General features: G+C 43.0%; 1 protein-coding gene across 2 annotated transcripts in view; it reads left to right on the top strand.

Moving 5' to 3' along the window:
• Positions 1-13,027, top strand: part of ST8SIA6 (ST8 alpha-N-acetyl-neuraminide alpha-2,8-sialyltransferase 6) — a 137,713-nt gene that overhangs the window by 44,031 nt on the left and 80,655 nt on the right. For both annotated transcript variants that reach the window (XM_064479412.1, XM_031444630.2), the window contains exon 3: positions 12,010-12,099. In XM_064479412.1, coding sequence (XP_064335482.1) covers positions 12,010-12,099 — 90 coding nt within the window. The remainder of the gene's footprint in view (positions 1-12,009; positions 12,100-13,027) is intronic.

Consider the following 13,027-nt stretch of genomic DNA (forward strand, 5'->3'; position numbering starts at 1 on the left):
ACTTTCCTTGTTTAACTGTTTTTCCTTGGTTTCTGTGTTCCCTCACCCCCCAGTTAGTACCTGAGTGTGCCTCCTCTTTGGAACTCAGGGAAACCCTAGGAAACTAAAGCATTTTTCTGCAAATAAGAAATGGGGGATTCAGAGGGGCTTTTATATCCAGGAGGGCCCCACAAAGTCCTGCTCAGTTTCACCAATGCTTTCTTGAAAATGAGTATGCAATATGAATATATAAACATGAGCTATGGACTTACAGGTTGTAAGATGGCTTCCACTCTTTGGTGGTTAAACTTATTTTATAGCTGTTGTTATGGTTCTAATATTTAAGCGTTTTTAAGTTCTCAAGTATTATCCAGTGCCATGTGGCTATCTCAAACACCATCCTGGAGTCAATGTGGAATACGGATAAAAGTTATTTTCTTGTTAATGGTCTTATTTCAGAATTCACTTATCCAAGTTTGTTGGAATAAATATTTAGTTGACAGAGAAATTTCCCTTTATTTTTTGGTTGGGATAAAGAACGGTTTGATTGGGACTTTGATTTGGTTTGAGTGGGATTACATAGCTAGTATGGGCACTTAAACATGGATTTTTATCTGATATGTTCGAGTTATTTCCAACTCATGTCCTTTGACCTTCTCTCAGAAGAGGCTGAATCAATATGGATGGTCCTGAAGATTGTCATTCTAAGTGAAGTAGGCCGGAAAGAGAAAGAAAAAAAAAAAATGCCATATGACATCATTTATATGAGGAATCTAAAAAATAATAACAATAATAAGGACACAAATGAACTACTTATTATTTATAACTAAGATGATGGATTTCTTAAATATGTGTAAGCACATCTGACTGTCCTTGATTAGATTATTGCATTCTGTTGACTCTTATTTTGTGGTTGGCACTATTCCTTTGATAACTATGTAAGTTTAAAAGCTAAAGCACTAATCTGTTCTTAGAAACAATCATCAGTACATACATGTAAACTAAAAAAAATGTGCAGTATACTGTATATATGCATTTGCATGCAATTTAATGTGTTTGTGCAGTCAAACTGTAATAATTCTACCTAGTAAAACTGAAAAAGGAAAAAAAAAGAGGCTGCAGCCTCCAATTATCATCCCGTTTGCTTGAATGATGCCCAGTGGAGGGCTGAATTTGATGGGCGGGTCAAGCCTGAGTGGAAGTGTTAGCAACAAGGGGGGCTACTTGTGTGTTTTCTGTAGCAGAGCTCCTGGGGGCATGAATCCCGCATGTGACTCAGAAAAGCAATTATGTTAAATATTCTCCGTTCCACAAATCTCCTCTTAGATTGTTTCCTTTGTCGAGCCCTTCATCTGGGAAAAACCAAACCAAAATGAAACCAAAAACCCACCTCTTGTTCATTACATGGTAACTTAGCTTGTTTTACTCTTGTAGATTTTCAAAGTGTTTCTTTCTTTTTCCCACTAATGCTTCTGGCTGTAAGACCCACCCCCATGTCTTGAAAGTTTTACTCTAGGCTGTTACAAAACTATCAGTGCAGATGAATTTGATCCATGAGGGTTTTAAGACTTTGTGACACAGAGCGTGAGCCTCAGTCCAGCAGGAGTGGCGTCACCTGGAAGCTGGTTAGAAATGCAGACAAGCAGGTCCCATCTCGGAGCTGCTGGACCAGAAACTGCATGTTAGTAAATTTCCCAGGCAATTCCTGGGCACATCACAGTTTGAGAAGGACTGCTTCCAGAGGCCGCCTGTGACAGTGACAGCCACCGTGAGGACTCCTGCTGAGGGCTGCTTGTGTGGGCTCTCCGTTCCAGTCACTGTACTGAGTGTTTTAATGCATTTTCAGTCATAAACTTTGCATCAGATTTATTGGGGAGATAGTATTATCTCCATTTTGCACACGAAGCTGAAAGCATAGGGGGTACTAAATAATTTCCAAGGGGCTAAGCATGTAGTGCGTAGCGGGGCACCTGAACTGTGCTCAGTTTGCCACTGAAGTTTATCCTCTTTGTCAGGGTAATCTTTATTCAGTTTACAAGTGCTTCTGGCACTCTCATTCAGAGTGTTGAAAGATAACTTTAATAAAAAGGTAAAATCATGTCTCTTCTACAGATAGGAAAATGACTGCTCTTTAAAGAGATTATTTAATTCATCAGTGAGAAGACTGGCAAAGTGTTAAAACCAGTTCAAAGGAACAGACACATTTCTAGCTCAGGGATATTGAGATGAACCTGCCAAGGGAGGTAAAAACAGATCTTCTGGCTGTGCGGGAGGGATGTGTCTCCACTGGACATAGCTCATTTGCATACCTGTAGACAAGGGTTGTTTTATGTTGCTATCCCTTACCTACAGTGTATAAAGTTGCAAAACAGCTCTGTTAAAGGAAAAGTTATTCATGACACTTGTTAAAACGATAAGGCAGACTATTCAGTTCTGTTGCAATAGGTGTAGAGACTGCTGCAATGGAGTTTTTAAAGGTTTAAATTTTTTTTTAACTAAAAAAACTTTGGGAGAGGTAATTAGGTTTACTATGTATTCATTTATTTTTTTTAACGGAGGTGTTGGGTATTGAACCCAAGAGCATGCACTCTTACTGCTGAGCTATACCCTCCCCACTGCAATGGAGCTTTGCAGTAGGGGAGAGAGATTGGACCAACTCTGAATACAACAAGAAAATGTGGGAATTTATAGCCAATGCACAGGGCGAGGGGCAGTGGAAGAAGCATCAAAGGTAATGGGCGATTCTTTCCAAACCGGCCTGATAAGACTCTTGCTGAAGGCAGACCAGGGTGGTTGGATATCACCTGGGGGATGGCGGGGATTGAGGAATTTGGTCAACTATCCAGGGTGATCATACATGGAGTGCTGACTTAGCAGGGTTCTTGTGGAATTGGGGTGCTTAAGGACACACCCACAAATGGAGCCTAGTTGAAACAGACCTCAGAGGAGCCTGAGTTTGGTCAAGGAGAGAATCTTTGTCAGTTCCTTTAGACTAAAGAGTCAGGTAACCTACAGTGGCAGGTGCTGTGGACAATGACTGGCTCTCCATTGAAAGACAATTTTTCCCTCTAAGGGAAGGTTGAATAGCTCAGTGGCTAAGAACACAGACACGTGGTGTCTGGATTTGAAACTCTACTCCAGTTCTAACTAACAGAGTGACTTTCTGTACGCCCTTTCATCTTCCAGTGCCTTATTTCCCTCATCTGTAGAATGGGCACAGCCCCTGTCTTGTGTATTCATTGGAGTAAATGAGATGACACGTGTATAAAGTTTGAAACAATACCTGGCACCTAATGACCATCTACTAGATGTTACTGTTATGATCTTCATGCATAACCAGGAAAGCAAAGCAGAATCAGGGAATGTGGCTATTAGTATTAAAAATATACTCAGTTTATCCAAGGTTTTCAAATTCAAAGCATATTAAAGAAAGACCAGAATAATCTTGGCTCTACCAAGTGAGAAAATGTTGGAGGTGGGTTTAAAAAGACTTTTAGAAACACTGCATTGAGACCAATTCCACCCTAAGTCTACACTTTTGAGTTGATCTCAAGCCCCTAAAGATCTCATACTTAAGAACCAATGAAATGAGACACAAATGGTCCAATGTTAGTCACTTTTTTTCTTCCATTTGTTTCCAATCTGCTCCTCTTTTATTTTATCTCTACTTTGACCCTACTCTTGCCCATCTGGATTTGACGTTTTAATAAGTCTCCATATCAGACTTGTCCTTTTGGACCAGTCTTGTCCTTACTTCAAGCTGCTTAGATAAGCCAGTGCTTCCTGAGTGCTTCAAAGGACCTTACACCTACACCACGTCCACCTGTTCGCCTTGGGGAAGCTGTGGAGTGAACGGGACTGAAATTCAGACTAAGTGAATGTCTCTTAGGTTCATTATTACTGACCCTTCCTTTAGCGTCATAGTGATGGGCAGTGATACTGTGAATGGTTTAGGGAAAATCGTGTGCTTCGATGAATAAGTTTGCATTGTTCAGATAACACAGCTCTGAGTTACCTGATTCTAATTCTCCTGGAAGCAGTTTTACAACTCTGAAGGCTGTAGTTAAGTCAGAGTAACACAAAATAATTCTTATCTATAAATATGCAAATTATGTCCTATCTGGTGGAGGTCCAGTGGACCTCCCTCTGTTTGCACATTCATTTCAGTATTCCTAATCTATAAATTTGTCTATTCTACGAATTCTCCTTTGAACTGGTTCCCTCATGATGAGTAAAATAAAATAATGTGTGTTCATTTTAGATCTATCTTTCAACAATGGTAGAGGGGCCAGAATACATCAGGGTAACCGAGTTAGTAGTAAAGAGCTAGCTAATTAATATTTATCAAGGGTAACCAAAGACAGGTCAAAGTTAAGGTAAAAAACCAGGTTAGCAGAGATTATTTGCAGAAAGGCCTGCAGTTTAAGGTGGCTGCAATGTTTATGTTTAAAGGAGTGAAGTTCTGTGTCATCATTTGAAAAGCAGTTCCTGTATTCTGAATTAAGTGACAACCACCACAACACAGATTTGTGGTTTCTTGAAATTAATATGATGGTGGGAAATAGCCAGCATCCCTTCTGCAAACTCAGCGTGGTAAGTGTCTGCTCATTTGTCTGTCCTCCTCCCCAGACTCTTCTTCGCTCCAAGCAAAAGGACACTGTTTTGGCCACTGTCCTTTCTCCAGTAGCCCCTGTTCTCTGTGGCACAGATGCCTGGTGAGTGACTGAACAAAAAGGCAGGCTGGGGTCTGCCCCTCATCTCTGTGGGCACCAAGACTTGATTTTGCCAGTTCTTGAGTATGATTGGTATTTCAAAGGCAGACTTATGCTAACAAAACTCATAAGAGGGTGATTTATAAACCTGAAAATTAATTTGTCAATTAAAGAGAGCAATCCAACTATCCCAGTGGGCTGGGATCTTGCCTTTTTCCTTCAGGGAAATTACACACCAGGGGGGTGCACATTCTAATTAAATGTTTGCTTGATGAGCTTGAAGTGAACACAGTTGGCCACTGTCCCCTCTATCCTGGAGCTAGCAGGCCAGTTGTTACACCAATCTATGGGGGGGAGGGGTTTCCTCTGATGATCAGGATGCACTCCTGGCTCTTCAGTGCCTCTTCGCAGGAATGGGGAAGGAGCGGGAGTGGTACATATATGGATGAATTCCTCTTCTTTGGGCTTTCCATTTTTAGCCCGTATTCCCCATCTGTTAAGAAATTCTTTCTTCAGAGACATTAAAATTAATTCACTTAAAAGCTTTTCATTTAGATTCTCAATTCAGATTTGTCCCCTTTCTGGCCACTGTAAATAGAATTTGGATGTTCTTGAAACTCCTTGGTCACTTACAAGCAAATTATTCTTTGGAATGTTTGACTTGTCCAGGGGGCTGATTGCATGATTGTAGTAATTACAAGGCATGCTCAGAAGGTGACACTAACTCTGTGTTTTAGAGGTCCTTGTGAATACCCACTAAATACTGGTGACATTACTTTGCAGGGATTGAACCACTCGTTTTATTTAAGAGATATTCTTTGCATTATCAGGGCCTTGGTTATTATTATTTTGCAGTAGCCATTGTAGTCTCCAAAGCTTCTTGCTACTTTGTGAAATCTTGCCAGTCGGTTTTCAGCTGACTTACGAGGAGAGCATTTCTAAAAAGCAGATCAGCCACAAGATAACAATGATGGCAGAGATGCTTGTTTTTTGTGTATCTTTTCCCCTCAATCTTATTAAAGATTTTTCCCCCTGAAATACTGAAGTGATGAAAATGTGCCTGAAGGCTTGGTTGCCAGACCAAACAGATAAATTCTATAATTATGTAATAAAAGCAGGCAGCATCCACAATATAAGACTTGCAAGGAATGGAAAAAGAGGAATTTGTACCATTTAATGACTAGCAAACTGTCAGTAAAAGGTGAGACTGCAATCATGGTCAGGGGCCAGCTTGTGCGTGGCTCAGCTAAGGAGCATGTCTTGAGGCTGACAGAGAGGTCACAGAAGGTCCTGAGCAGGGAAATGACAAGATCAAACTTGCACATGAGACTGCCCACCTTGGGGGCCATGAGGATGGAGCAGAAGGGAAAAGAGTTTGGCTGAGATGTTTGGAGGAGACAGGCAGGCTAAGAAGACAAGAGGTCTAGAGAGTGTCCTGGGGAATACTGTAACTGGATGCCAATCAGTTGCTTTAAAATAAAAGGCAGGAAAGGAAGAACCATGGGAGACACCAGTGCTTACTGGACGGGTCCAAGAAAGAACCTGCCAAAGAACCCTGATCAGCAGTCAGAGGCAGAAGAACAAAGAGAGGACTGTGATGGGGACCATGTGCCCAGCAAGTGGCCAGCCACTCAGATGCTGCGGGGAGGGAGAGTAAGAGCCCTAACATCCCCTGGACTTGGTGATGCTTTCCAAGAATGGTTCAGTGGGTTTGCAGGTAAAGAAAAGAAACAGCTTGTGGGTGGAAATTTGGAGAAGCAGGGCAGTAGGCAGAGGAGAATAGCAGAATGAGTTGTTTTGTTTTTGACTTTGAGATGGTAGAGAACTGAGCCTGAGGAGCAGGAGACAGTCGCAGGGAAAGGGTGAAGGTTCAGGAAAGAAAAAAATGAAGGGATGGACCTGGATCTTTGAGGAGACAGGGAGGGACAGGATGGCAGGTGTAACAGAAGTGTCAAGGGACAAAAGGCCTGGCAAATTGGACACCGTAAATCTATCAAACCATCTACATGGGTGATTTTTTTCCCCAGCCATCCTCAGGGGACAGGTATAGAAATGTATTAGGCCAGAGGCTGTATTTCTCCCTTGCAGCAGATTTGCAAGGTGGATGTGGCAGAATGTTGAGGGAGCAGGGACCTGACAGTGTTGGTGAGATGCTACAAACGAGCAGACAAGCAGTCCTGCAGCGTGACGTGTGAGCGGAGGCTGTGACCTTGTAATGGGGCAATGAAAGGGGCCCTGGCAGGGCAGTTAGAGCCCCCTCCACTCTCTGGTCTGGAGTCTTCAAGGCCAACTTGATGTGTCAAGTTCAAGCAGATGTCCAGGAGGAGAGCCCCGTCCCTGTCATGACTTGTCCTGGGAGGCTCTCTCCACTGTACGGTTTGGCAAACCATACGTGGGCTGGTTCTTTTCTAGTCTTTGGCTAATTCTGGTAAGACTTTCTTAAAAGGGGCTTTCACCAGAAAGTTGAAATTAAAAAAACAAAACAAAACACAAAACTATCCGAGGTGACAGAAACAGAATTCTTATTTTGAACCCATGAGCATCTGGCCCCAGATTGTGGCTTTTACAGCTTATCTGGCAGCCTTTCTGACTCTTGTGCCTTTCCTCTTCCAGATCTGACTGCTCAGGCTGCCAACTTGAGTTCCAAGTTTTAGGGGGTCCCTCGCCACTTATATCCTGGACTTCTCCCTAAATGTGAGATCCCCAGCCGCAGATCTCATGTTCTTCCTCTGTCATTTCGGGTCCTCCCTGACATCCAGTCCTTTTGAATGGGCCCTTCGAACCTGGTCCCCAGTATTACTTCCTTGGGTTACAAATCAGCCCACACGTGTCTTGTAGCAATCTCTTCTCCTGCCAGGTTCCTTGTGACTCCGGGTCTTGGAAATTCCTACTTTCGTCTCAGTCAGTTTCTCTCTGTCCCTTTTGACTCGTCTAAGAGATGTCCCCATATCAGAAATTCAGGAGGGTTTATTCCAACTTCTTCATCTGTGGTGGATGCCAGCTTCTCAAACAGGATCTGTCCACAGGGCATGACCTCTCTCAACTCAGAACTGGGAAGTTTCTTTTTTCTCTCTCAAGAGCAAGTAACTCCCTCATGGTTTTCTTCATGGGCTCAGATGCAGGAAACACCTAATTCTCACTTATTCCCGACAGAGAGGACTGACGATCTAACACTTTCCCTCCCTAGGTCTAATGCCTTCTACTGGTCCAGGGACTCCTGGCATCTCTTACAGTGTCAGGTCTTCAAGCATTTTAAAACATGGCAATTCTACTGTTAACTGGTATTTCTTTCATTCCAATAATCAACATTCTTGGAAACAGCATGAGCTGGGAGTCTTGTCTCAGAGACACTGAAAGGTGCTACATTGGTCAGATGTCTAATGTAGACAAACATTTGAAGTTTATGGATTCCATGTGCATTTTTAATGTTTTCCTGGGAAGGTTTTAATGACATTAGGTGAAAAGGAAGAGAACTGTGAAGTTTCTTTGAATGAAATGAATGAAGCAAAGAGAACTCGAGGGGCTTCTCTTTCGGCTCCTTCTGCTGTGAAGTGACTTTCTGTGGATGGGAGGAGTTTCTGACCCCTAGGGTAATGACGGCGACTGCTCCAGGAAACAACACAGTGATGCATTGACGAGAACACAGCCTTTACTGAGTAACGTCCGTGGGTCAGCTGTTTTTATACACATCCGGGACAGTCCTTCCATGCAGTCGTCGTCCATTCAGGCTGCTGTGCCTGGACTGGGTGGCTCTGACATAGCGGAAATTTATTTCTCACAGTTATGGAGGCTACAAGTCCAAGATCATAGCACCTGCAGACCTGGTGTCTGCAGAGAGCTCGGCTCACCATAGACAGTTGTCCTCTCACTGGAACCTCACGAGGTGGAAGGGGACCAGGAAGCTCTCTTGGGCTGATTTTATCAGGGCACTAATCCCATTCATGAGGGCCCCCCTCATGACCTCCCAAAGACCCCACCTCCTAATACATCACCTTGGGGGCTAGGATTTCAACATATGAATTTTGGGGGGATACACACATTCAATCTATAGCATCCCTATGGCTACATTATTGAGTAAAGATTTAAAAAAGAAAACCCTTGGGTTCAAAGGCCAAGGTCAGAGAGTGGAGCTCAGACTCAAGGCTGACCCTGCTGACATCTAAGGACCCCCTTTGCCCTCTGACTTCATTCTTTATTTTCTCCTCTCTGCTTTACCCCAAATACCCTCACTTGCTTTCTATGGACCTTCTGTGATTTCAGATGGGCAAAGCTGTTTGGACTTTTTAGTAACAAAGATAACTCTCCAATTTAAGGAAAGTTATGTGACTGTAAATCCTATCAGAGGCCTGCTTGTCACCATTTCACAATTCAATCTTGCAAAGCCATCATAATTCAGAGCACTGCTGGCTTGGTAATTCACTTCATTAACGGGTGCTGCCTGAGTGAAATACACAGCGAATTAGAAATAAACAAATCCTTGGAAAGAATGGTAATACATTCAGAAAGCACAGGAGGTGGGGCACGCAGACAGAAGGAGGAAGGAAACGGGGAGGGGGAAACATACCTTATCGGGGCAAAGAGGGATTTTGTGAGCCCATCTGTACTTTGTGCTCCATGGTTTTGGAAGGCTCTTCTGGAGGATTAATTATGAATCTGTCTTGTTTATATCTTTACCTTGATTCCCCTCCTGCTCCCTCACCTCCTGTATCCAATTGATTATGAAGTTCTGTCAGCTTTATCTCCAGGAGAGATCTCAAATCTGTCAGCTTCTCTTTCGGCTGATGGACAGGGGGTGAGGACTTCCGGTGCCCTCCTGTGTCCTGGTCTCCTCTTTTCTCTGGGCACAGAGGATGGTTGCCCTTTTCTGACAGTAGGGCATGCAGCTAGTTCTGGCCAGGCTGAAGCCTTCAGACAACAGACTAAGACCTGCCAGCCCTTTCTTCTCCTGACACAGCAATTATGGAAGCAGTTTGCTGAAACCAAGTGGCCCCAAGACTGCAGTACGTGGTGTTTCTAAGTCATGTGGAACATAGCCGCCCTAGAAAGCCACTCAGATGTCTAGTGGGCATTTCATGAAACAAACCTTTGTGATGTAAAGCACCTGCCAGTGAGTGATGTCTGTTACCACATCATAGTCTATTCTATCCTGGCTGGTAGAGCAATCATCTCTCTCCCAGCACCCAGCAGAAGCCTCTCACTTTCCCATCCTTTTTTGTTTGTTTGTTTTCCCTGATTCTCAGGGATTTAAAAAAAAAAAACAAACCTCACAAACCCAGATGTAAATTGCCCCCGAAATCTTCCTGAAAGGTTATTCCCTGAGCTTTCCATTTCTTTACTTTGCACTTTTAAAGTCCCCTCCTTATTTGAATATTCTTGAAAGTTCTTGATTCTCGAGCCTGATGTGTTTGTCTATTTTTCAAAAAAGAAAATATTAAAGCATAGAAGTTTAGCCACTGCAAATGTTCAACTCTAAGTTATGTTTCAAACTGTGAAAAGCAAACTGTTTTTAAAGGCTGAAATAAAACCCAAAAACAAAACAAAACAAAAACTCTGTAGTCTGGCCTTCTCTCATTTCATGTCTCTGCACAGTCACCTTCTTGAAACATACATGAGGTCACACACATACATCACTCCCTTGCCCCCAAACCTACTATGGCTGCCCACCGCATTGTTATTAGGGTGAATTGTAAACATGGATTACCAGGTCTGTGAGCTCTGGCCCCTACTTACTCCTCCACACACCCTTTAGCCCTTCAGCCTTGAGCCCCGCCTGCCTTCTTTCAGTTTCCAAACACTCTGGGGCCTTTGCACCTGCTTCCCCCTCTATCTGGAAAGTCCCCCCCACCTCCCAAAGTAGCTCCCTTGGATTACCCAGGGGATGTCCACCTAAATGACACTGTCCGGAGGCCCCCTCCATATGCAGGTGGCTCCCCGTTACACTCCTGCGTGGCATCCACTGCTGTTGTAATGATCCCAAGCACAGATCATAATTCTGCCTTCATTTGTGTGGTCCTTTGTTTGATATATATCTTTCTCCCTAACCAGACTGCAAGCTCCACCAAGGAAAGGGACCTCCTTTGCCTGGCTCCCAGCGCATATTAGCTCCTCAGCAAATACCTTCAGGGTGATTAAATCAATGCGTTAATAGGAAGTCAGAGTTGTGTGCCTATTTTTGAGGTGTAAGGAAAGTGATAGTTGCTTTTTGGTTTGTTTTTTGTTTGTTTGTTTGGTTTTTTTTTTGAGCATTTATTGTGGCAGGCATGGTACCAAGTGCCTTTTATTGTTTCCTCTATCATGTACATATCCTGACCATGACACTGTGAGGTAAGGACTAGAGATGCAGAAACTGAGACCTGGATCGGTTAAATAGCACACGTGTGTCTCCAAGGCTCGTTAGGCAGCTCGACTCCATAACCCATTTCCTTAGCTTGCTTTTTGATTTGGTTTTGTTCCAACTCCAGTTTTTTCCAGTTTCATAAAACAACAGCAACAGGCCCTGATATCACAGATGTTGTAATCATCAAGGGCCAGATTTATCTTGCCTTTGTTTTTGGAGAGAATTATTGATCTCCTGTGTCTGCATGCTTCCTACCAGAGACGACATCTTTTAAAAAATAAGGTCTGTTTATATACACAATGATTAAAAATGTCCAATAATCTGTTCATTGCACATATGAACCTGAAAATATGAAAACCTGAAAAAATAAAGTCTTCCAAATGGAGAGTTCTTTTCCATTTGACTTTATCATGTCAAGTTTCTTTGTTTTTTTGTTTTTTAATTTAGACCCATCGTTGGAGGTAAAAATATCAATTTCCTTTTTCATGGACACATCCAATAATGGAATGAAAATCATCAGACTTCATTTGGGCACACTTTATCAATTAAATCTGATTTTTGTTAACCGTATCTTACAAGCTCTCCTTTTAAAGCAATCACTTTGAATAGATGGAGCACTAGGGATTTTTAGGGTAATGAAATTATTTGGCATAATACTATAGTGGTGGCTACATGCCATTATGCATTTGTCAAAACCCACAGAAAAAATGTGATACATCAAGAGTGAACCCTAATGTAAACTACAGACTTTGGTTGATAATAATGTGCCCATGTTGGTTCATTAATTGCACCAAATATGCCACACTGATGAGGATGTTGAGGGTGGAGGAGTATATATATGTGTGAGTGGAGAGGGCTGTGTGCAAACTCTGTATTTTCTGCTCAATTCTGCTGTAAACCTGAAACTGCTCTAAAAGAATAAGGTCTATTTAATAACTAAATAAATAAAGCAATCAATTTTTAATCTCTTTCATGAAACAGCACATACCTGAATGAGAAGTCACTCCAGCCGTCAGAGAGATGCAAAAATCTGCAAGCCGGCTTGGAGACTTTATCTAACAAAACGAAAAAGTAAGTTCTATTCTTTGCATTTAATTTAATTTTCAAATAAGTGTTTTGTACTCAAAACTGTTTCACAGCTCTTTGAAATCATTTGGAAAATAAGATTGTTTATGCATAGGCATGACCTTGGGTTTGGAGAAGCCCCAGTGGGTCAGGACAGATGGACCAGAGGCCGAAGAGTGCAGACCAGGGTCGGCCCCTGGCAGTGGGGACTCTAGCTATCTGTCTCTGGATCCACACAGTCACTGGAAATTCGGTCATTTTGCCAGCTAAACTTTTCTAGGCCCTCACTCTTTTTGAGAAAACTTTCTAGGTGTTAATGGAGTTGCTTACAATCCCTGAAGGTAAACAGGCTGACCCCCAGTCCCAGCTGCGGTTCACGCCATTTCCCCACACCTGCGTACAGTTGGAGAGCTTCCAGCACTGTCTTCTCCAAACTAGGGGAAAGGAGATCTAAAAGCTCCTAGCTTCCTACAGAGAAGAGTCACAATCAGTCTGACGGGGAGGAGGAAGTGCGTGTGTGTGTGCACTGGGCCTGTGGTCACACCTGTCAGTCTCCCTCCCAGGAGCTCGCGTTGCGGATGGCGTTTGGCTGAGTGCTTGCCTGGCAAAGTTGGACAGTTGTTCAGGGTACGAGGTGTAGCAGATTTCCTCACAGCAGCCTCGTGCAGTGGAGACCCAGAGAGCTTTCTCCTCCGTATTTTTCTCCTTTTCTTCCTAATAATCAATCTCTCCCTCTCCCCTTCTCATTGTTCTCCCCCTCTCTCCCACTCACGTGAACTGACACATCTCGTCTTCTTTTAATGTTACAAAGTGTTTGTGGGAGGAAGCAGGTAAAGCTGCCCTAGAATCCATTTCTTTTTTATTTCTAAACATTTTGGCTAAGGAGAATTATATTTTGCTAAGCTTTTTTTTTGGTGGGGGTGCGTAGAGACCA

The sequence above is a fragment of the Camelus dromedarius genome, chromosome 26 (genome assembly GCF_036321535.1).
Source record: "Camelus dromedarius isolate mCamDro1 chromosome 26, mCamDro1.pat, whole genome shotgun sequence".
Lineage (NCBI taxonomy): Eukaryota > Metazoa > Chordata > Mammalia > Artiodactyla > Camelidae > Camelus > Camelus dromedarius.